The 26,248-nt window shown below is 37.7% G+C and overlaps 1 protein-coding gene across 2 annotated transcripts; it reads right to left on the reverse strand.

The window, feature by feature from the left end:
- Nucleotides 1-336: 336 nt before the first annotated feature.
- Nucleotides 337-25,349, reverse strand: MSL3 (MSL complex subunit 3). 2 transcript variants are annotated; one of them, XM_062601127.1, is made up of 13 exons: nt 25,206-25,349; nt 22,872-22,954; nt 22,178-22,273; nt 21,520-21,620; nt 20,553-20,644; nt 19,671-19,793; nt 19,062-19,222; nt 16,940-17,098; nt 16,286-16,548; nt 15,781-15,890; nt 15,528-15,600; nt 14,988-15,072; nt 337-4,173 (listed from the first exon to the last, which is right to left on the reverse strand). In XM_062601127.1, exons 1-13 carry the CDS (start codon nt 25,302-25,304, stop codon nt 4,074-4,076), a joined length of 1,545 nt encoding a protein of 514 aa, XP_062457111.1. In that variant the 5' UTR covers nt 25,305-25,349; the 3' UTR covers nt 337-4,073. The 2 variants fall into 2 exon arrangements, with proteins under 2 accessions (XP_062457111.1, XP_062457108.1); XM_062601124.1 differs by having other exon boundaries at nt 15,501-15,600.
- Between the last annotated feature and the right edge of the window lie 899 nt (nt 25,350-26,248).

Consider the following 26,248-nt stretch of genomic DNA (forward strand, 5'->3'; position numbering starts at 1 on the left):
TAAAGTTAATAGCAATCAAAGATGCACCAGAAGTTGAGATCTGGCTGGCTGTCCAAGAGCTGTCATTGTGCTTTTGTACAACTTACTAGCACAATAAAGGTTTGATCTGGGACTAAGGTAAAGGAAACAATGCATTTTTTTTCCTCTTATAGAGGCTTATAATTCCACATCAGTACACGTGCATTTGGAGGACACTTAAGACACCAGTAGGGCAATGGAAAATTTCCAAAAAGTTAAGGGTTTAACATTATTCTTACCTCAAATAATCTCCCACTGCACTTCTCAAATGTCTTGATAAAACTTTTTTATGATGCAAATATGAAAAGCAGTAACAGCTTTTTATTTCCAATAAGACTTTTATTTTCTCTTTTGACTGAAGACATTTCTCTAACATAACTCAAAGTAAGGTCATTCTGCATTACTATTCGACAAACTCACACTGAACAGCTCAGTCATGACAGTTTACCATATAACTGTTAGCCCACACTAATTGCAAAACAAAATCCAACATTTGCCTATAATTTGTATTGTTCCATGTCCCATTCTGAAAGAAATGCATATTTAAAATAGCATTCAGATACAACTGCAATGGTCATCTTAGCATGTGGAAGCCTGAGCTTTGAAACAAAACTATTCAATGGAGCTTGAAAAAACAAACAACTTATCAACACAGTACCAAAACAAAATGCATTGCATTAACTCCAGATGGTGCATATGAAAGAACAGCATAATTTTTTGATGCATAATAGGCTTAGAAGGAAAGCCTAAAATTAGGAATAAAGCTGAATAGTATTAAAAGTTACTGTGTGTTGTGTAAGTTTCTTTGGTAATCTGACAGCACTTCAAATATAGTTCAGATATAGTTCCATAAAGTTGTGACACATTGTAATGTTACTCAGCTAATACCAACTAAGTTAGAATAAGTACTCGAATTAGTAGCGTCTCTGCAGGCTGATCATCTTGGGTACCTAGGCAGCAGTGCACTCCTAAACGCCACATTAATTGCATTATCTACTTTCAATCCTATGCTGTGATAATTCTCCCATAAAAGGCAGATAGCTACACTGAGGACACTACACCATACTTTATGTTGAAGCAGTTGAACTGCCTTCTAGCTTGTTAAATATCCACTCTTGACAGGAAGTACATGTAAAGAACAGATTTGTCATATAAAGTAATATACTGTAATTATAGTAGTGTAATTGTTTTAAATGCACAAACAAGGAAACCTTAAATCTGCAATGAGAGTGCATTGAGTTATGCATAACAGCTATGCCAGTATGAAACATTACTGTCTGAACTACTTGCTCTGCTCAGCTCCTCCTCTGCAAGGCACTGTCTCCAAAGTCTGCTAGCAAACTTGCTCATGTGAATACTTCCTAGCCTGCTTAAGTCAGTTTTTCAAATTTCTTCAGCTAATCTGAGTCATTTTGACTGAATCAGGTTAGGAAGCACCAATAGGAGTAGCTCTACAAACCAGGACCAATGTATGACAAACAGTGGGCTGGAGAAACCTTTCATCTGTCCAGATGGACAGGAATGCCATCAAAAAGTCTCAGTCAGGGACATTTAAGGAGTTAAAGACCACCAATAATTTAATTATGCTATTAAGCTTCTTCTCTCCAGAAGAACTTTTGGATAATCCACTCAAAAGGCAGGATAATTATAAAACTTTGGGAGCTAAACAGGTAAGTCTCTACACAATTGTTAAAAATTCCCCTCTTTCCTGCTCTGGTTAAAGCCTTTGTAAGCCTTTTGCACTACTTGAGCTTAAAATAAAGTCAGATAAAAAAAAAGTAAGTAGTAGAAGTATAGTGACAGTATCTCTACTGTCATAAGTCAAGGATGCATATTATTTCTCACACAATATTTCTAATTGACAAGGCTTCCAGGACAGCATCTCTCTGATTTTAAAAAGAAGTTGTAGATTTAAATATTTAATTACAGTAAAGAAGTTCAAAAAAGTAGCACTTTGGAGAAAGGTTTTCTTGGTTGTTACGAGAGCAAGACAATTTGTAATATTTAATCCACAGCCAGCTCCATTTTTTTTCCCAAGAAAGTTCACATCAACAGTACAGGGACACTAACTGGACCTTCTTATTTTAAACTGCTGTGAGAATCATCAAAACCTATCAATCAAGCAATACTGACAGCATTAAAAACCATGGCATGCAGAAACTGTCATTTTTATACAATTAAAAATGGTCACACAAAAAGGTTTAAACTTTGCTCATAATTTGCCTTGATTCAATAGATACCAACAGAAGAACAAAAGATCTGATGTATTATATACATTGCAACATTCCTGCAACAGAAAGGATTAAGGACACCATTTCAAGTAGTATTCCATGGTGAATGTCCTGCTAAATAGTAATTAGCATTTCCATGGAGTGTTTTGTTTTTGAAAGACTAGGGCTGAAAGCTAGAAACAAAAAACACACAATGTGGATTTTGCACTACCCAGATTCTGCTGAGATTCAGAACTGCTGTAATTTGGGAAAGACTAAAGCCCATGAAATTTTTTGGTATTACACAAAAAACATTTAAAAAATAGTACCACTAAATGAGAAACTTCAGAAATAAGGATCACCAAATCTGCTTGGCTCCATGTCAGCCACTACCAAAACTGAGGTAATCTTTATCTTTCCAGTTCAAAGGCTTTAATATACCAGTATGCCTGAAAAGTGACACTGACTGTCAACAGTAAATTTCACAATTGCTTTGGCTTTATAGACTACAGTTTGTTATTTACTTCTGAAAGTTGATTCATTATAACAAGCCTAGACACTGCAAATCTCTAGAAGGAATATTTTGAGTTCTGCATTATAAAGTGTTTTAACTGAGGTTTTCCAAACCAGAAAGGAGGGTGATTAAATGCACTAGCCTACAATTCGGAGCTTTGAGTCCTATTCTCTGCCTACTATTTAAAATCTCCATGTCTATCTTTACATAACAGAATTCTGAAGCCCAGAGTTCTGCATCACTCACGAGGCTTTAATGACATTTGAGACAAATTATATTTCAATTAATTTTTACTACTGAACGTAATGTCAAAACGCTACGAATTCAATTCTTGATGAATTCCTATTTCCAGAGCTCAAGTACCTAAAGAATGTCTCCTTAGACATTAAGTCTGTAGAAGAGGACGCTATGATATAAAGACTCCTCTGCCTATGTTATCAATGCTCCTGCTTCTCATTCTATGCACACTTAACAATCACTCTTCAAAATATTAAATCAGGAATGAACACTTTAGACAGTCAAAATTACACATTTAGACAGCAGCCACTGTGTACTTTATTAAGGAAAGAAATACTTGCCAGTTAAATTGCCATCACTTTTTTGATTCCGCTTACTTGCAGAAATCTGTTCTTTAATAATGGCTCTGGAAATCATTTTCAGCCACATGAAGCTGGATCACCGGCAAGGTATGTTCTTCTTGGAACTATGACAGCCTTATCATGAAAAGAACCATAAACATCTTTGCAAAACACAAAGCAACAAACACGTCTTTCATTCAAGCAAAGCCATTCTTGAGGCAGATGTCATGCTAGCTGAACAACCCCCAAAATCCTTTACATTAAATGATCTTTTCCATCACGGCAGTTTTACAAAATGAAGTGCAATTTGTGGGAAACAAAATCCATGAGATGCCAGTTATGCATTCTCTTCATATAACTGTGGCGACAGTCTTATTTTTCAGGCTACAGAGGTCAAGTTAAAATGAAAGCATGACATACTATCTTCACAAAAACATCCTGCTGCTAATGCATCTGCTTTTGCCACCCTTCCTTTAATAGTTCTATGCAGTCTTATGCATTAGAAGTCAGAGCAAGGCTTCTTCACTCATCTGGAGTTGAAGTTGCATTTAATTCTCCAAGCAATTCAGAATGCAGCCTATACACATCTCCAAAAAGAAGTTCTCCATTGCTTTTAAGTAATCCAACCACCACAGAAGACTCCCCTATTTCCTCAACACCGAAAGTTGTTTCAATTCATTTTTCATCTTCATCTTGTAGTCACGTCACAGAACATGGGCTATATATAGTATGAGTCTATTTTCATTCAGAGCTTCAGTAGATTGCCCGAGGATTTTTAGTACTGTAGTAGGCTTCACATGCAGCTACATAAGCAGATTCTGGAAAAAAATCGTCATGGTATTCTGCTAAAAACCTGAAAAGAAAGCACACAAGATAACAAACTTTCAGAAGTTACTTTAAAATCAATTTAAGATCAGCAAAAGCACAGTCTTCAGATTAAGATTATACTTTGAAGTTGGGCATACAAAAATGGTGCACCATTTCTGCTAGCTTTGCATAGCGAGGAACAGACTTTTCCCATCATTCTCAAAATCCAAACAGCATGAGAAATTGTGCTCAAGCTCCACAAACACACAAGTAAAAGCTAGAGACAGAAAAAAAAGTGTAAAGAGTTAGCAAAAAAAATACTGAATAAAAGCAACTTCTCTGATGTAGTCACAAACTATATATATGATTTTCACTTGTGTTTAGAAAAGGAATTTAACTTATCAGCATGTCAATGTCTTATCACATGGCCAGTAACCATTCAGCTAACCCTATCTTTTAAGGTAAATAAAACTGTATGATTTGTCCTTTCATGCGTCTATGCACATGTGCATTCACGACATTCCTGCAGAATCTGGTGTCTGTCAAGAGTCGCTGGCTAGGTAGGTAATTTAACCATTAGAAGCTACCATGCTAGTCAGTTTAGCATAACCAACACTTTGGATATAGGTCTGAATTAGAAAAGAAGAATCGTACAACCAAGTAGATTAAAACCATACTTTCTCCACCTTCATTCTCAGCTACATTGCCTTAACTAGGCATGCCCTTTGATCTTAAGAAATCAAAGAATATTAACAAGATTCTATATAGAAGGCAATCAAAATTTAAACAAGAATATATTCACTGTTGAGAGTTCATACAGAAAAGTTACAGAACTACAAATGAATGAAAAAAGGCGCCTTTTCTACACCCTTGTACCGAACATATGTATCGGCCATGTGCTAAGGTGGAATCACTAATTATATATTACTAACTCTAGTAAAAATTGAGAGCAGTAAGAAACATAAGCTTTTAGCATAAATCAACTCTTCACTGTGTCATCACTTTTTAAATAAAAGGCACTTTGTCAGATTCCTCCAAACTTGTTAATTTCACAGAAGCTACTTTCAGTAATTAATAGCGTAGAGGGACCTATGGTTTCTGATGTTGAACATCCTGGATTCAAGACCCACAAGTGTACTGGCTAAGCAAAGAATATGCTTTTGGAAGATCAAATGACAGTTTATTTTTGTTTTTAAATCTGACCTAGGGAGTTAAGCAGAAAAAGCTCCATTACATAAGTCATAACAAGACCTAAGTAAGCACCTGATTTCTGCAACATTCACCTGAGGCAGGTACTACTAAAAGGAAGAAAGATACTCTCTTGTATTTAAGGCAAGGATCCAACTGGTTCTGTCAAAAACTGACGCTATCTGAGTTATCATAACAAACGTGTAAGAGCTAAGCAGAAGTTGAAGTTCAATACAATCTTCATCTGAAAAATCCTAAGTGTGTGAAATACTTTAGTAGCCTTTTCTGCATGCAAGTATTTACACTATGCTAGCTTCTCACTGGTTCCAACAGCAGCTGCCAATTATTTATGTTAAAATAGCACAAAGCAAAAAGAATTACATAATTAACCATTTGAGATCATATTCAAAAAACTTCTCTAAAAAGTCAAAAAAAGTATTTAATATTACAGCTATATTATACCAACTTTCTCTTTGCAGAAACAAAGGCATTCATTTAAATTAAACTAAAATAGAAGTAAAATATTCTTCCCCTAAAAAGGCAGAAGACAGTGTAAAAGGCTATACAGTGAATCTAGATTAGTTTAAACTTTAGTAAACGGAAGAGTAAGAAAAAAATTCTTTTTTTTTTTGCTTGAACAAAAATAGATCACATCTAGATTAGAGCCACAGTGTATTCATTAATACACTGTATGAACAATGCACTTCAGTGCATTACTAGCCTCAGTCATTAACACCATTCACCACCTAATTCTTAGGCTTATCAAGGCATTAAAAAAAAGTTTAATACTTTAAAATGCTTATTTCATGACATATACTTCTTAGAAAGTGATTTATATAGATACAAAATCCATACAAAATCAGATCCTCATCGTTTTTACAAAAAGACGTCACTCATGGACACTACGCACATATTTTACTCTACAAAAAACTACTCAAAAAAAGTACTAAAATTACAGCAACATAGAAGTAAATGAAGCACCTTAGTCATCAAGTCCCACTCTAGTTAGCTATAAATCACCTTCCAGATTATTTGGAGTTGGTATGAAGTAAGTGTGATAAGGCCTGAACTTAACAGACTTGAGTCTAACTTCTAACATTCTCAGAGTGCATAAAACTAAAAGTGAGCTACAAACACGATTTAATAGAAGTCCATTATTAAAAACATACTGACTTTAAGAGAGAGAGTGAGTGCAAACCACGGGTGGTGATCAAATTACTCGTGTAATTAAATAACACTGTCTTAAAGTACCGGATCATATGGGGATGTTTAAAACCAACATCAATAAAAAAAGCAACCTGTAGAGGGCATCCATTTCACTGAAGTTTCCAAGTGTTTTAAAAGAATGTTACAGGAAACTCGCTTATTTTCTCTTTGTTACAATTTTCTGACTTTGGCTTAAGGTCACCAGTTGTAAACGGCAATTTGGTACAAGCTAAAGTGACAGCTAGTAAAGATGAAAAATTTTAAACAGATGTTCATGGCACAGCAAGAGCTCAGAAAAAGAGAAGTCAGACTGCATGTACTAAGATATACTTCTCATCGCTCATAATGTAAGTTATGAAAGCCAAAGCACTCAACATATTTAGGAGGTTCAGATCACTTTTGCTCAAGAGGAAGTAAGAAAGAAGGGGGCAAAAAAGAGCCTGGTCAGTTTCTGTCCCAATTCCTTGTCTACCTGCGTAAAAAAAGCAACATCCCTGCCAAAGCTGCTTTCTACTTCAAACTACTTCCATGCAGGAAATTGGCTATGACTCTTAGGCATTAGATATTTCACTAATGCTTTGCTTTTGGAAGAGCTGAAATAGCACAAAGAGATCAATTACACTAACTGCAAGTTGTGAGCCAAAATTTAAAAACAGAGGTTGCTGCACTTCCTTATTTAGCAAGCAAAGTCAATGTTCTACTATAGGTCAGAAAACACACTGCTATTTAGCTAGTCAGAAATTTTCATCATTCCTCACTTACAAATTCAGTTATCCATTGTATTATTACCTTTTACATTTTTATGCTTTTCACAGAGCTTGTACTTAACACACACAGCTTTCCTTTTAGGACAAAGGGACTGTTTACCAGTAATCAAGTTCTTTAAGGCAAAGAGTCAACACACAACCTGATGTAAGACTGCGCACTTTCTTTAATCATGAGCATCCAGATAAAGATTACTCGTGCTTCAGCCTCTTGCTCAGAACATAAGAGGTATACGGCACAATGCACCTACTGAAATTTCATTTCCCTCTCACTACAGCAGATTTGTAGAAAGGCAATACAGCACTTCAGGAAGGACTATGAAGAGATGGAGACAAGAAACAGGGAAAGACATCGGCCACCGAGCTTGAGAAATTACAGTCGAAGTTCTTATCTTCAAGTAGCAGTCCACAAGCAAGTAATAGCCTCACAAATATACTACTGCCTGGCTGTGAGTTACAGAATCATAGAATCAGTAAGGTTGGAAGGGACCTCTGGAGAGGTCCAACCCTCTGCTCAAGCAGGGTCACCTAGAGCATGTTAGACACGGTTGCATCCAGGCAGGCCTCGAAGATCTCCAGGGAAGGAGACTCCACAACCTCTCTGGGCAACCTGTGCCAGTGCTCCGTCACTCTCACAGGAAGAAATTCCTCCTCGTGATCAGGCAGAACTTCCTGTGCTTCAATTTCTGCCCATTACCTCTTGTCCTGTCACATGGGACAACTGAAAAGAGGTTATCCCCATCCTCTTGACATCCTCCCTTAAGGTTTTTGTAGAGACTGGTAAGATCTCCTCTCAGTTTTCTCTTCTCAAGGCTGAAGAGGCCCAGCTCTCACAGCCATTCCTCATAGGGCAGATGCTCCAGCCCTCTGATCATCTTCATAGCCCTATGCTGGACTCTCTCCAGTAGCTCCATGTCTCTCTTGTACTGGGGAGCCCAGAACTGGACACAGTACTCGAGATAAGGCCTCCCCCGGGCTGAGTAGAGGGGCAAGATCACCTCCCTTGACCTATTGAGGCAACACTCTTCCTAATGCAGCCCAGGATACTACTGGCCTTCTTGACCACAAGGGCACATTGCTGGCTCACGGTCAACCTGTCATCCACCAGCACTCCTAGGTCTTTCTCTGCAGAGCTGCTTTCCAGCAGGTCAGCCCCCAGCTTGTACTGATGCCCAGGGTTATTCCTCCCCAGGTGCAGGACCTTGCACTTGCCCTTGTTGAACCCTGCTCACCCATGCAGGTCTCCTGCCCCCTTTGCTAGACTTCTTACTCATAGGGATGCACCGCTCTTGAGCTTGGAGGTAGAGATGTTTGAATACTAGCCAGCTCGATCTACCAAAAGAGAGGCACAGAACTGTATCTTCATCCACATTAAAAGCCCATTTGCAATGTATATCTCAGTAACAGACATTTCTCAACAAAGTCACTAAATTCATCATCTGGTAGTGAAAAAGTCCTTGTCTTGGCAGCCTCAATACAACCAATTACTTGAACAGTCTCTGCATGAAGATAATTACTCTAATGCATGTCAGCTACTACATGAACAGTACCAAGGACTGCCTGAAAAGCATGAATATAATGAAGAAAACTTAATTTTAAGAAGGACAGCCTCAAGCTGCAAAGCTGTGAGAATACAGAGAAAAGGAAACATTTCCAAGAAGGTAACATGCTTTCACCTTGCATGCTCTCACCACAGCCCTGAATTCTAGGAAGTAAGAAGTTGCTCCAATGAAATCAGTGGCCTAGGCTAGCTGTTGTTTGAAAGGCAACAACAGTGATCTCCCTAAAGGAATTGACTGAAAGAGCATGATGGGTCATGACACAATGGGTGACCTCATCAAAATAGGTCCTTCAACTGTAGGTGACAGTCTCTGCTCAGAGACTACTACTAAAAATCTGTATTTCAAGTCTAAGAGGTGTAGCTTCACACACACACAAAAAAAAATGCATATCAGTATCTGCCCCACAAATTGCTAAGCAGGTCTCCACCCTGCACCCTGTTCAGGGTAAGAACTCACCAACAAGGCCCATCATACCTGCAATGGAGGCAAGAGAACACCAAGAAAAATTCCAGATGCTCATGCTGATACCCACTTTTTCCAAGAATCATGCCAAAGAAACCAAAAGATCTATCTTGTTGACTGGAGTTTTGTCAGTCATCCATGTAGAGAAACAGTGAGATCACTCTCTTCAGCCTTTGAAGAGCAACTGCAGAGAACTATGAAAATGCCAAGCTGCCAACCTAAACATTTTGGGTAATGAGGCTATATTAGTGAAAATTAAAAGTAGCAACTTCTAGTAGATCTGTTAGGAAAACAGTCCTAAAAGACTTAATAGTGGAATTCTTGGCAGGTCTTGGGGACCTTGGGGTCTTCCACTTTCAGCAAGGTCAGCCTAGATCCCAGAATCAATTCTTAGATCTAGCTTCTAAAAAAAGATGGCTGTAACATGCTTGTATTTTGGAAATCCTCTCCTTTTAGTGACTGAATCTCATGATATTATGATTAGGAATATGCTCCTCATTCAAATACACAGGCACTTGATTGAGTAAACAAAATAAAAAGTAGCAATGCATGTGGTACACTTCCAAAGATTATCTTTTGCAAAAGCTATCAACCTCAGTCAAGGAGAGCAGATATGCAGATTTCACAAATCAAAGGAGGCAGAAAGAAAGTCTACTGAAAGTAATAACCTATAGCTTCTCACTGTGCTCAGATACTCACGGACTAAGAAGCATTTAAACGTGATAAACATTTGAAAGAAACCAAAATGGCCTCTCTATCCACTCAGTGATGCAAAGGTTAAGTCCTGGTGTGAAATAAGAAACAGAAGGAACAAGTAGAATTCCTTCATTGCAAAGTGTTTTAAAGCATTAGAGCTAGGAGAAAGGAACTTTTTTCTTTTAAATCTGCATATGACTATCAACCTCCGAACCTTGATTCTGCCATTTTTAGGTCCCAACTCAGCAAACTTTTCTGGTATGTCATAACTGTACACTGCTCAGGTAGGCTTTGTCAAGTAATAAGTTAATCCCAAAACTGAGAGGCACACAGAAAAGTGTTATTCAATATGACGAACAACAGTACTAATGTCAGGTTGCTTGTGAGCTTTTAAACAGTTATTTTTAACAATTTTGCAAGGTGACAGCTGATTAAGTCAGAATCAGCTGAAACTCAGTAGCAAACAAATTTACTTAAGATGTTTCCCGCTACTCCACTCACCATATGGAATGTTCCATCTCCTCATTCTCAGAAAACCACTGATAACTTCTTATTAATTACACATTAGCACAGACTAGTGGTCATAATTCACCACTGCAATTATGTATAATAAAATTACTACGCTCAAATGTCGAGCTGTGAAACTAGAGTATCTCTTTCTTAAGGTTACTTCAAAGAACTTATCATTTTAAATCCACTTTTTATCATTATAGCCTTCTGTATTTCGGTCACATATTGATCAGGCTGTCTCCCAAGGAAAATATGCAACACAGTGTTAGAATACTTTTCAAGCCATGGAGTAGCCTGTCACAACAGATACAAGCAGGGTATAAAACATGAGAAATAAGAATTTTGAGAACCAAAAGAAAAGAACCAACTTACAGGCTTACTGAATTTGAAAGATTAGTGTCTTTTAACCAAACATAAGTTTTTGAGCATTAAGAATGTAGCTTTTCAGATTACAGAAAAGTACATGTTGGCCACATCAGGTAAGCATATTAGAAATTTTGAAAGTGCCACAAAAAAAAAATCTGTAAAAAACCACAACCGATCATTTTTTCCATTCTTCTCTATTCCAGAATAAAGAAAATAGGTAAGACTTTCTGAAGAGTTGTGAAGTTTCTTGGTTGTTTTTGTTTTTTAAATACAGGCTGTTTTTGTTAATTAAATACAGTAATTTTAAATACAAATTACTTCATTGAAGATGGATCTAAAAATCATAGACAGATTATGTACTAATTTTAAGTATCTCTTACTGGTCAACAGTCCTGAGAAGTGACCTCTGTGATCTAGAGAGAGTTTTCCCAGTTAAGGTTAAGTTCAAGTCAATGGAAACAGAAAAACAAAAACCGATCATGTCCCATTACTGAAAGAGCATCTGGAGACATGCTGAATGCCTCACAATATACAGAAGCAATATATAATATAGCACATACAGCATTTCATTAGAAATTTGGCTGAAATTATGTAATTGGTTAAAAGCCAATACTTAAGCTACACCAAAAACTAGTATAGGGCAGAAAGATTTAATCAGGAGCCTTTGGTTAGTAAAGACTACCAGCTGAAAGTCATTGAACAAAAATCGTTCTTGTGCTAGCTTCCACTGCTTGCTCCTAAAAACTAAATTCAAAATGTAAGTGAGATTCAGTGAAACCAACTGGTAAGTTGGCCACTAAATTCCATCTCAGACTATTATTTTTCTACTGCTGTTCTGAATTACTTCAAAACTAAATAGTTTTAAGTGAAGACTAAGAGCTTGGTAAATTGAAATAATAATTTTCTTTAGTTCTGCAAATTCCGTAATAAGAATTTCTTCATGGAAAAAATTTATTTCTCTATTTTTGTTTTCCCTCTGAAGATATTCTCATTATGCACATTTGTAGAACACTGCACTAAGCACAAATAGTAAAGCTCTAATTTAAAAATGAAACTCAAGAAGACGTATTTCATATCCCTTAAAAAAAATACATTGTCTGGAAATTTGAGATCAATCATGTCTAGCAGCAACCTGAGTCATGACTGAAGAATATTACCCAAAATGAATTTAATGCATCTACCAACTACTGAGTAAACTCAATAAAACAAGCTTCCAGACAAAGTGGTATATTAAGTAAGTCTGTTTCTCAGCCCACAAGAGAGTAATAGCGCAAATGTTAAATGAAACTGCAAATTTAAGCTGTATAATTGTAAGTCCAAATTCAAAATTAGATCAGCATCACTGCCAAAACTAAATCAGCTATGTGTATCCCACTAAAATTTTATTAAAAAAAAAAAAAAAAAAAAAACTGTATGCCTGGTCTATTCTAGCTAGAATTCAAAGAGGATTCAGAAACACAGTTATTAATGTGAATAGACAGCTTCAATCCCTTTTCTGCTATTAGAAAGAAAAAAAAACAAATAGAAAAAGCACTTCAGCTTGTCACTCTAAACTGCATAATTTCCTTCAGCATGTTGCTCTCAAACTGGCTGCTATCCAATGCACACAGACTGTGTAAGACAGTTCTTACCTCTCAAAGACAAGTCAAAACAGAACAGAGGATCCACTAATCCTTTCATTCCCAAAAAGGAAGAGAATGTAAAATCTGTGAGGAAAAGACTAGTGCAACATGTCACCTCAACCTCAAATTTTCTCTTGTGGTAAGAAACAGATATAGTATAGATGTATTTCTGTGATGAAGTCTGAACAAGTTTCTAGAAAATGTAATTGTCTTAGCACTTTCAATAGCATATGGAACATAGAAAGAAAAATCCAAATGAAAGGTGTCCTAAAACATCCTGAGTATTAGTTACATAGAAATATATCATGTTGCAACGATTTCTGTGCACACCATTTAAATACACAGTACCATATCTGGTAAAGAAATTAGTCTACGAAGAGTATTTGTGACAAAGCTAAGTAAGACTGAATGCTTTCCACAGCATTTAACTGTAACTGAGAACCCTACTGAAAAAGCTACCCCATCTGACAAGTTCTGACAAAATTACAGAAATCATGACTTCAGCATAGGATATAAACCCTGGAAACAGCATCAGCAAAACAAGTATGACATTGGCTTAAAAAGCACTTGAAGGGGGAAAAAATAAAATAAAAAACTACACTGCTCTCAAGTATTTTTGTTTAAAATTCAGTAGCAACCAGATGTAGTTAGATCAAAGACTCATAATCAAAAAACAGAATTTGTCAAGACTGTTGGATTTTCAGATGCAACACTGGTGTACCATTGCTTGTCAGTTCCAGCTTGAACAGTTGGGTAAAAGATCACAGCTGTGTGCGTAACAGCAATTAGTACAGTGCAAGAGGAATTGATCTATACACAAAACCCATTTAGCAGCTACACAATAGCCACGCTACACCTGTGTATGGGGGGGGGGGGGGAGTAGTTCTGATTTAGTTCTACTCTGGTCTTAATACCTAAGGTCTTATGGAGTGAATGCCTCTTAGCATTGGAGCACTCTTCTAGTTAAGTGTTAACCAAAAGGAATCCAACTCACACACTCTTGAGTCTACTTCACAACTTAAGACAAAGCATGTTAAGGCAGAACTACTGGCAAATTTGCTTTGAAAGCTCAGTTCTATCTGACCTAACATGCTGATGTTAAGACACTCACTGAACTTTCACTTTCCATTTACAGATGAAGTTCAACAAAATAGTCAGATGGAAATAAGGCCAATATGAATAGTATATGGAATAGTATCAGTAAGAACTATTTTAGTTTGATCATTTCCCTACTTGTATGCTGAATGAGGGGCGAAAGCAGCCACATTTTCTCCTCTTCTCTGTCTCTCTCCACCTCAACCCATCCAAAACTGGGTAAAAAGAAACTGCGTTTAAGGCAGTAAAGAGTTAAGGCATGCTCTGACCAACACAAATGAATCTGAAAGGGCAAGAGAGATGTCTGATAAATAACTGATTGATCCACAGTGACTTAAACATCCAAAACAACATTCACTCCAAGCAAAAATAACCAGTTTCTAGTTTCCAACAAGTCACATTTAACTTGATGAGGACATTTTCAATATTAAAAGACTGACAAAATAGGAACAAAGAAAATTAATAATTAAAATGTGAAAGTGACATGCTTCAAGAGGAAATTTGTTTTGCAGAAACCTTAAACATTAGAGACTTACCTTCAATAAACTGTAATAGCAGTTTCCACCTACCTCTTGATTTCTAACAGGAATTGATAGGATAGTGCCACATAATTTCAGTACATTACTATTTGGATTTGACCAAAACTAACAGAAGTTACACATTTGTTCCAAATGTGTACCATTTACAACACTTTTTCTAGAAGTTCTTCTTGCCAAACTTATTTTTGTCTATGTTGACACTATGCAATACAACACCATGTTCTTTATTTGAACTAGTACTGTAGTATCATGCAGAGATACTAAACCAGAGTACCTGAATAACAGAAGTTTATCCTGATGCAAATATCACTGTCCTGCTTCAAGCTGCAGAGCTAGTGTGGTCAGAAACAGTCTGAGTGTCTCTACAAGTTACTGCATTGTGTAACAGAGTAGCCCTTTGTTGTAAAGGCCAACTAGGACAACTCACAATTTTTCTTCATAAAACTAACACCGTTAACAAAAGGTTCTAAAAAACAAGTTTTTCCCCTCTACTAAGTATCTCTACAACATTAATACCCTCAGACTATGCTCTCAAAAATAACAGTGCAGTTTATATTTCTATAAAACACGCTGCTTGGCCAAGTCAAACATGCCATTCTAACACATACTAGATAATAAACTTCTATACTTAGTTTTGATAAATATGAAGCGATACAGAACTGAAGTAGAGAGTGCAGCTTCCTTCTAATTTAAATTATAGAAGCAGTTTATTCATAGTATTTTATTGTATTAGCTTTAATCATATTCTTGTAGTTATAGAAAATGAGTATCTTAAAAAATCCCATGTCATTCCGGAACACAGAACTACGTAACAATGCAATCACTGCTGTAGTAGATTGTGTCAGATTACCTTAGAAACATTTCGAAGTGTTTTACTAAAGCCTTTAGGTTTTTGTCAGGAAAGCACATCTTCCCCAATATTTCTGGTAGCTTTACTGTAAAAGAGAAAAATAAAAGTGTTTTTGTCTATTCTTTTAAAAGCTATTTCTTTTCTGTGTAGTGGATAACTAGAATACATAAATTTCACTGCAGCCTCCACTTTTCTTTGCAAGTTAGAGTGTTGAAAACCTTATTGGCCATAAAAACATGCTAAGAAAGTTAATGCTGTTCAGTTCATTGATGTTTGATAGCATATTGAAAGTAAGACTTGCTTGCTTTTCTAACAAAGGCTTACAGAACCAGTGAAACACAGAAATGTTGTTCAAACTCAGCTAAGGGTTTTAAACAGTTTAAGTGTATGTTTCTCCAAAAATAAATGCAAAAAGGTAGAAATAGAAAAATCACAGGAACACACACTGTCAATGAAAAGAAATTAAAATAATTAAAGCAATTTTGGTCCACCGCAGGTTTTGCATCTGTTTACCAAACAAACGTAGCAAATGTTGAGAACCATAGATATATGAAGGAGGCGGTGGTTGATCGCTGGGTGGATAGTTGTCTGGCATCAGTTTCCAGGACAAAACCTAGATACAAAATATGAAAATTCTGGTTATGAAATCATTACAGCATCATAAGTTACTTAGTCTGTACAGTACTTCAGAAGCAAAGATGAATTAACCACTAAGGATATGAAGTAATATAAGTAATATTTTCTTGCATAGCGCAACTCTGAGGTCTAGGATAGTAACATAAAAAGCTCTTACCTCATTCAATTCATTGTTTCTTCTACCTTCAAAGCCAGTAAAAACTGCACTCCCCTCTTTGCTAGGGGTCAAAGTGATAGGTGAAGATGATCCACTATGGACAGGGGTTTCTTAAAAGAGAAGCAAAAATAAAACAAAAAAAAATGAGAAATATGTTATTTAAGAATTTGTCTTATGCAACTACAAATCATTAAATGTAACTAAAGGTCTGCTGCTAAAACATGTCAAACACCAGTATTTAAAAAAGCCATCAAAAAGTGGGCTCACAGAAAAGCAGCTCCTTGATTTCTGTTGAGAATTATACTAAAGGCAAACTACTGACAAAACTTTATTTCTCTCAAGTGTAAAACTCCAGAGATAAATAGTTCATGCAAAGTAACAAGTGTCCATTTCAATCATTCAATTCACAATCCACAAAGGTTTAAAAATAAATAAATAAATAAAAAACCCAACACACAAAATCATTACTGTAAGCAACATTCTAAATTCTAATATCAAAACCCACTTTTTTCCAGATGCAAGAAGAGCTTTGGCATAGAAGCTGGAGTCTCAAGATGCCGTCGTTTAGGCTGCGGGGAAGCACTACTTTCTGATAACCTGTCACAGTTAGAGGTATGGCGCGTAGAACGTCTCAGTGACTGCAGAATTTCAGGTTCAGCTTTTCGTCTTTTTGGTGTGGCTGGCTCCCCCGTTGTAGGCTGGCTGTCTGTTGACTGAGGTGTTGGTGGATTCAGAAGAGGAGGACTTGGGGAAAGCTCCTCCTGATTCCTAGGGAATAATGTCAACTTCACAAGAGTGAGAAGTTCAGAGTTCTACCCACAAAACAGATCTTGTTAAATATCTGTTTGAATTAGATAGATGATTTTTCCCCACTTCTTAGGAAGAGACTATGAAATTTCTTTCAAATGTATTTTTCCTCAAGTATAGACATTCACTTATTTTTAAAAGTTAATGACATCAATTTACATTTCAATCATTTTCACAAAGTTACAACATAACTTCATGCCAGTCAGTACCCTCTCATCTGTGAGTTATCTAGTTAAGAAATGTTTACAAAATGTTGAACCTTTCTGAAAATTGCTTGCCTATTCTAAATATATAGTCATATTTAGTTGCATTTTCCACGTAAGTGGTATTAGATTTATTATACCCAACCTACCTGCTGGTGTTTGTTGAATTTTCTTTGATTGGAAGAAAGAATTTTGATGAAGTCACCTTCTTATATTGGGCTTGCTCATAAGGATAGAGCAAAATCAACGGAAGTGTGAAGTCAAATGTTATCCGCAGTCCATCCACCATTTCTTTACACAGCTCAACACTAGCAGAGGGAAGAAAAAAAGAACAAAAAAAATTTACTCTTAGATTATGAAGTTCAAAGCTGGATGTTAATGTGTGATTGGGGGAAGTTCTCCTTAAAGACAGATTAATGTATTAACTATTATATACTCTGATTTCATCCATATGCAATCACAAGCAATTAAAAGCTTATTTAAAAGACAGTGATGATTGTTGATACGTTCAAACAAATGGAAGTGTCTACTTAATGAGCTCAAACAAAATCATAAAATTGTTTTGTTCTATTACTGTATTTACCAGATTAGTAACATTCACTTTATTGTAGGAAATAAAGTGAATCAGGAGTTTTGTTTTTTCATGGAAGCATTATTTTGTTTTTCAAGTTTGTAACTGTCAAAGAAAGGAGAGTCACCTGACATAAAATATAGAATATTCAATACTTGAATTTCTGTCTAAAAGGCATATACAGAAGACAATCTACAGCAGCCAAGGTACAATACAAGCTGTGCTTAAGAGCTCTCCAGTGAATCAACAAAACTGGGTACATAGGCAATGAAAGAGATCAGGTTCCACTAGCCTACTCCTACTAACTAAAACACCACATGTAGAAGCTATTAGGATTTTCTGGTTTAGGCTTCTGTAAAAGGCTCATTAAGTTAGGTGGTGGGAAAACGTGCTGTTTCAAGCAAAGCTAAGAATGCTGGGTCCAGTCCACACCCTACTCCTTATCAACTCTAGTAAGCTGTTCTCCTCTCAAATCTCAGTTACATATGTGTACATTAATTCACTTCTATCAAAATGACTTCAGTAAGTAAAATCCATACTGCCCTTTACAGTTGCTTGAACTACTGCAGGTTTTGTTTTTTAATCTAAATTGCACTAGAGCAACAACATATGCAGAAATTTCATCATATCCAGGAAGGGCAAATACCTTTGGTGGGTAAAGTAGAAATGGCAATTCATCGCAATCTCTCCTATCTATATAGTCCCATTATTGAAATTATAAATATTCTCCCTAATAGAACACCTTCTTTATTGTAAAAATCACATAATCATACTCCTTCTAAAGGGATGATACACATGTGATTATCTGTGCATATTGCCGATGTCTCATCTAACTTTTTGTTTGGGAGATTATACTATAAAGAAGGAAAGTATCATTAATAGAACAAATGACACAAACAAACTGAAACATTTGCACAAATCAAGATATTACAAGGCATAATTGGGAAAAATTGACGTAAAATGTGGTAACAGAAATTATGTCTTATTTTCTTTAAAATATAAGATTGCAACCCAACATAGATTTAGATAAAGAACAATCTTTATCTTTACATAAAATTCAGACTACAGCCATATAGGTCAAGTTGACAGATCTTCATTTGTAAAGACTACACAGCTCAAGTTACAAATCAGCAACTAAGATGAAATAAAAAAGGTTTTCAATTAACAGGATTGGTACTACTGAATATATTGTTTCCCTGCATATTGACTGTAGGATTTAAGATCACTTGTCATAAAAAACCCCACCTCCAGTTGGAGTTCTGTAAGTGCTCATATCAAATATTTATCTTTTATAAAACAGTGTATGAACTGAATGTATTCAAGTTTTATTTCAACAGGGGAATTCTCATACCAGAAACTCTTTCAGTGCTCAAAATAAATTTTTAACACAGACAGAAGTAGTATGTTCTTCCAAAACAGGTCACAATACTTACAGAAACTTAAGCAACAGAGATATTGATGTTTTTACATGTTTACTTTTTAGATTATATGGACTTTCACATTAATAAACAAATCGTTGCTACTATTGTACTTCACATATTTGTCAAATATTTTAGGCCCCAGACACAGACATTCATCCAAGTTTAAGTTCACAAAACTGAAAAGTTTTGAAAAATTGAAACACTGAAAAAAATATATATATATATCACACCAGAAACAAATTTTCTTGTGACAACAGTGTCGGACTAAAGATTACTTACTTCTTCTCTGGGGGCACATAATGAAGGTTCATATTGGCATGTGGAGTCATTTGATGATGCCGAGATCTTTCGTTGGCTGAAAAAGCAGCATTAATAGCAAAATGTTTCACATATGACTCCAGAATGGTTATTATATTTGTCTGACAAGGAAGCTTCACTAGCTGAAAAAGAAACACTCTAATTAAAACAAACTACAACATGAGCTTCTAACGTATTGACTATTTTATTGAACAAATCTCTACTGAATGAATTTGTTTCAGGAGTGATTAAGTCAATCCTTTAGCTACATCTTTGGTCAATCCTTTATAAACATCTATAGAAACAAAAACATGGTCAGATTGACTAGCTTACTCTATTTCAGGCTTTAAAGAGCCTGCACTCTAAAACACAAGTACTGAGATGTTCACATTCTTAAATGCAAGGACAACTCACTGTTTTAGCTATAGAAAAGTCTGCTTCCTATGTTTTTAACTAATTGTTCCTCCTTAGAGTATAAGATTACCTTTGCATTAAAGTTATTTTTTTTAAAAAAAAAAGCAGGAATTGTTATATGCAAGAATTATTTTTGACACTTCTATGTGTATTCATTCCATGGCTCCTATTTCATACCCGCTTCCTTCTGTTAATATAGTAACAATCTTCTTCAAGCTTCTTTTTCAAGACTTCAGGAATTTCTATGTTTATTGCTCGCTCTTCCATGTCCCTTTTTGTGTGACTATCTTGTTCTTCTTTCTACAACACACCAAAAAGGCAGTATTAGTTGTGCTTATTAATATCAATGAAAACTTCAATAGTCAGAACACGCTGTAACAATGAAATAAAATGATTTTTTTTATAATAAATATTTACTTAGTAGTCTTACTGTAAGCAATTTAACAATACTGTTTTCAAATCATTCGCAAATTCAATTCTAAAATATTTTTTCCGTTTGCTGATGCATTTGACACAAAAGAACAATTAAAAGTTTGTTCTGCTACTTCAGATTAACCATGCCTTAGTACTTAAGATTCCACAGACTTTCAAGAGCTGCTGTTTTCAGCTTTATTTTGTTAATGCATTAAAAAAAAAATTCCAAATTATAATTTAAGATCAGAGCTGAGGTCTTCTTTATAGTAAGATAACTTCAAAACACAGAAAGAATCTGCTTGCTACTAGGGTTTTCCCAACCAGACCAGACTAGCAAAATTTTACAGCACCTATAAATACAGGTAATACTTTGCTAGTAAGTCTCGTGTGTAGACAGCAAATGAACAAATTTGTATTTTTGGATTCATATTGAAGAATTCTACAGGAACAGGACATCCTATATAGTCTTCAAAACCTCAATTTATAGTACAGAAAGTACTTAATAAGAGTAAACAAACTAGCATATTGATTCTAGCTATATATTAGAATATACTATACACTGTGATCTATACTTCAGCTGTTTCAATCTTCCTAGAGTTTCAAACAGTCTTAAATATTATTAAGTTAAGGAGCTCATGAATATACCATTTCGGTCCTCTCTTCAATGTCACTTTCTTCACTTTTTATTTCTTCATCTGTTTCATCATCACTGTCATCAGAAGAAGAACTACTTATAGCTGTATAAAAAAAAGGAGAGATTTTACATATTTATCTCACATATTATATTGCAGAGGTTTAAATCAAACAATTATAGGCCTAAATTCAAGAAGTAACCCACTTGTTATATTTAATTTTATTAAAATTATACATCATCATTAAACCTGCAAACTTTTTAAATCTATAAAACAAGAGAAGCTGACAGGAAGTATTCTTGCACCCCCTCCAACTGAAAAAACACTTACTCTAGAAAACTCCCCAGATTTCTGAGTACAAACAGATCTTTTCAATTTTTATTGGACTTCAATTGTGAATAGGGGATTATTGTATTAATCATTCAGTGAGGAGGTCTGGATTCGTGCAGCAACAGCTTGCCAGAACATCAGTTAAGTGCCAGGCTTCCTTCTGGCTTTCAAAGTGCAAAGAAAAACGCAATAAAACAAAAAAGGTGGCTTAGGAGTGAAATCAGTAACAATCGTCAGCTGACAAAAGAAACTCCTTCCAGTTAGACTGGGAAAAAACTTACTGCTTCAAAATATGCATAGAAACATTAGCAGGGAAAACATCTTGTTTCCTACCACCAAGTAAGAGAAACCTTGTACTTGGTAATATTACACTAAACAAAGCAGCATTAAGCTCTAAATTCACTAATTAGACTAGCTAAGTGGAGGTGTCATGGAAAACTGAAAGCCTCTGAAGCACAAGAAACAGAACAGAAATTAGTTGCATAGTCCGAAACAAAATACGTTCACTCTTTGTATGACTGCCTCAGTGTACTTCAAACAGGACTGAGATACTCGTATATAAACCTAACAGTAAGTTACAGCACTATACTCCTAGATAAAAAAGTTAAATATATCATGAAGGTTATCACAAAGAATGAAAACAAGCTCACAGTTTTCACTACTTTCATCATTTTCCTCAGCAGGAAGGCTTTTTAATACAGAGTCAACACCAGGCAACCTGCAACGTCTCTTCTTTCTTCCCTTTCTTCTCCTATGGAAGGTAAAACAGTCACTTTAAGTTTAGCTAACATTATTTGTTTATCCTAGCTAATGACATTACATGTAAATGCACAGGAAATGCATGTTTGTGGATATTTTTATTAATGTTGTAATGATTTGGACAATGCTTATTCGAGAGTGGACACCTTAATGTCTGTACATTACATCATACTCCTGTTCTCAAGCCAGATCCTCAAGCCATGGCCAACAAATATTAGATTAGTGTCTTTGGCTGAGAATTACTTCAAGCTTTTCTTGAGTTATTTTCAAGTATATTTCTTTGGGAAGATGTAGATCCAATACAAATGCATTTGGCAGCATTAGTTAAGAGGACTGTGTAGTTATTAAGTGTGCTAGTCCTTTGGAGAGTATTTTAATGATAAGGTAGATAGATATCTACCTTACTGTAAGAAAAGTAGCTCCCTATAATACAGTGACTGTTGATATCTACCATTACAGTGTGAGTTTAGAGCTCAAACTCACTTGTAGGCACCTAAATCTAACTGTTTGAATCTGAAAACGAATCCTTGATGCCAAAGGGTTTCTTACATGCGAGCCACAGCCTTTCGTGCCAATTTACGCTGTAATCTGCGATTTTCGTCTGTATCACGAAGAACATGATCCTCAGCTGCCCATCTATCCCAGCTAGTAAAAGGTCAAAAGATGTTAACAGTTAGGAATATATTCCAGACAATTACAGATGAATTAATAGACATCACACCTGCAAAGTACTGTTTTAATGTCATTCACAAGTAACATTTACAGTTGTATCACAAAGCTTGCAATCTTTTATATTTTTACAGCTTCGAATCTCAAGGTAATTTTATAAAGCTCTCAAATTTGGACTTAGCATGGTCAGAGACTGCATTCATCTACTGACCTTGATAATTAAATGACTTAGACACAGATTTAACAAAGTATTTAAGCTCCTAATTCCTGATTCCTGTTTTTATTAACGGGAACCTAAGAGCTTGAATAATACTTTAAACAGTTTCTGATATTGTACAAAAGACTGATATCATACAAAATTTTAACTTCCAGCTATGAAAACTGAACCATCAGAATTTATAGACAAAAACTAATACGTCAACATGAGCTGACATGAGTTGACAATATTAAAGGCATTCACAAAACCAAAAATACTCACATAAGTATGATTCTAACAAAATCATCTGATTTCCTACTTAATCTTTTCTTTGCAGAATAAAATGAAAGAATTAAAACTATGCATACAGGTTCTCACCTTCTGTTCCAACCATTAAAATGGATCAGATATTCTGGAATCTTTCGGCCTTTCTCATCTTTTCCAACAACAATATCAACAATCTGAAAAAAAAATATATTGAATATCATATATTAAAAACTTGAAAAAAAAGCAAACTTTCCAGCATTTAGGAAATTTAAGCATGTGGAAAAAAGAAATTTACACAAAAGAAATATTCCTAAATTTTTGCTAGTGAACATCAATATGAACAGAAAATAAGGATTATACTCAAAGAAGAAGCTGCTAACTTTTTTGGTTTTTTTGGTAAAGTACTTTAAAAATTGAGTACTGCTAACCACCCTTGTCCTATTCTCAAATTTCCATTGCTTTCAAGACAGAGCTGCAAAACAATGTAGAATCACAATACGGATATGCAGATATACCACAGCTGGGCAAGCAACGTGTTTTCCTGCTCTCTCTTCACATCCTCAAATCAAGAAATAATGTAATGCAATATATAAACCTCAAAAGCACCGCTCTTTTGAACAACACTGCATTAAGCCATGAAACATTAAAATGCTTTGTAAACATCTCAGCCATTTTTTTCCTTTCACCCATGTAACATCCTCCTCTCCAACAGACAAAATCTTGTTTTGACTGAACCAGGATGAGTGTAAGCAGAAGTCATGATTCCTGCTAGTGACATCTTCTGACCAACTTTTCAGACAGGATCTTTCACCCAAAGTAAAGACACGCAGATGCGTTACTGTTGCTTTCCTTCCTCTTCCCACAAAACAGATTCAATGTCTAGAAAAAAATGCAGAACCCAGAAGCAGTCAGCCTGAAAGGAGCATGGGCTATGCATCTCCAGGTACAGCCAGCAGCTCGGCTACATGAGGGTGTAACTTGGAAGTGGAGTCCAGAATTTAGTAACTATCAAGCCTGATGGAGCCAAGGACAGCTTTGCTAGAGCTTGGGTATTTAAAAGTAGAGAAGAGAAGAACTATTAATTTTTGCACCCGGGTTAGCTCTAGGGGTGGTATTTATAGGGCAGCAGGTTGGGGTGGCCAGAATGCAGGGACATGTGTACTAACCAAAGTGCAGCTCAAAAATTTTACAGGAAGAAAAGGAGTTCCTGATCCACAAAGAAATCTGAAAACACTGACCTACACTTACAAACTTGCAACAAGAATTTAGTGGAGAATCCACTTGCCGTATTATTTTTAATCATTCACAGTAACTGCAAAGAACTCTGCTTGCAAGTAAGGTAGAGAACATTTAAGACTGAAAAATTACTTCGACGGTGTTCCACTGGTGTACCAAAAAGCAACATATTTGCATAAAACTCTACAATTACAATCCTTAAGTCAGGCACATGTGAGTCAATGACCTCTCATCCAACACTTACAGTCCACCAGTGACTAGCACATTATTTCTGTACACCCTCCTGTACCATCGGTACTATTTAAACCCGTCTGAAGGGCAGAGGGAACACCAGGAAGGGGGAAGAAACCAAGCTACCTTCAAAAGCGAAGGGCAGAAAACGAGCTTTAAGAATTACTTTGCCGGCGATGAGCCGCCAGCGGGAGGCGGGAAGTGCGTCTGGCACTCTGAGAGCCCCTCGGCTGCTCCGCTCTCCACCTGCCGCTAGAGCACGTCCCCAGCGGCCGACGCTCCGTCCGCTCTATCGCCCACTCGGGCAGCGCTCGCCAGCGCCAGGCCGGCAGGAGCCCCGCGCCCGCCGGCACCGAGCCGCAGTCGGGGCGAGGGGCACGGCTGCCACAGACACCCTCCCGCCGGGCGGAGGAGCCGAAGGAGAGCCGAGGCCTCGGCGAAGGGCCGGGCTGACACGCTCGGGGAGCAATGACGGCGGCACGGAGGAGGCAGGAGGCGCGGAAGCGGCGCTCAAGGGCAGCGGTGTGGCTGCCCGCCCCGGCCGCCACGCACACGGCGGCGGCGGGAAAGTAGCGGAAGGGGCGGGGGGGGGGGGCGCAGGCCCCTTCCCCCGCTGCGGCGGGGCGGCGCCTCCCTTTGTCTCCCAGCCTCCTTCCCTCCCTGGGGCCGGCGTCCCTCTCCCGCAACAAGCGCTGGTAAGGGGGCCGCCTCCCCCTTCCTCCTCCTGCGCGTCCACAGCCGCCGCCGGGAAGCCGCTTCCCGCCCGGAAGGGGGGAGAGACCCCGGGACGTGCGCGCGAGCGCGCGCACCGCGCCGCGCTAACGGCCGCAACGGCCGCGGGCCGGCCCCGCCCCGCCTCCCCGCGCGCTCTTCCTGCCCTGCGCGCGTCGCCGCTGCCGGAGGGGGGGGGGGGGGGGGGACGGGGAGGGTAACGGGGTGGGGGGGGTGCGCGCGGAAGCGGCGGCGGCGGCGGGTCACCTTGGCATCATAGAGCACTTTGGCCTTGGTGGGGTCGGGCTCGAAGCAGAGAACTCTCTCCCCACGGTGGAACTTAAATTTCATTCCCCGCGAGGTCATTTGTTCATCATGGCGCAAAGGAGAGAGGCCCCGCCCCCCGCCCGCGTGGGCGGTGCCGCCGCCCGCTGCGCCCCGCCCCCCAACCCCCCCCTCCAGCGCCTTCCCGCCGCTCCTCAGGCGGCGTGTCGGAGGCGCAGCCGGGCCGAGCGGGGTTAGCTGCTGTCCGCACCGGTGCCGAGCCGAGCCGAGCCGAGCCGAGCCGCCGCCGCCTTGTGGCCGCCCTGCCGCTGCCGGCTGCCTTTTGTTGCGCTGTTTTTCTGTTCTCTGCTAAGCAGAGAATCGCCGTGCGCTCTCCAGGTGGCTATTTACGTATTGTAACATAAGGTCTGCTCTTGTCTCTGTTGTCCTTTCGGGCTAGAAATAAATCAGATATTGGACTGGAACATCAGTTACTTAGAGTTTGATTTGTGTTTCTAATGTTCAGTTTCAAGTTCTTACACAGTGTCTTGGGCTATATGCAAAAAAATGGGAATAATTTGTGTATTTTTTCCCCAGCACATATGCTTTATGCTGATTGATGCTTGGAAGAGAACTAGGGTTCAGCCATGACACTACTGCAATTCCCACATGCTGTTATTGGATGCTCCCTCAAGCCATTACACTTTAGATACCAATTCTGCATTTCTTAGACCATAACAGAGCCAGGAGCTGGGCTTAGCCAACCTTGTGCAACAACCAGTTAATTTGTGGTTATTTAGCATTTCTGAAGTTGCTTTTCTGTTAAAGGTGTTCAGGAGCTAGATCCATAAAGAGGCCTGTGCAACTGAGCATACACTGGCTTAATTACTCATTGTCTAGTGCTAATGCACAGAGAGGTTTAAGGCTTCTTTACTTCCAGTGTCCAAGGCTGGTAAGAAAGCTGGAAGTTGGCAGAAATATCTCAGTAAAAGATAGGAAACCAGTGTCGTAGTAAGAGGTTCCTGAAGGAAAATAAGGAGACAGAT

This window comes from Rhea pennata, chromosome 1 (genome assembly GCF_028389875.1).
Source record: "Rhea pennata isolate bPtePen1 chromosome 1, bPtePen1.pri, whole genome shotgun sequence".
NCBI classification, from domain to species: Eukaryota; Metazoa; Chordata; class Aves; order Rheiformes; family Rheidae; genus Rhea; species Rhea pennata.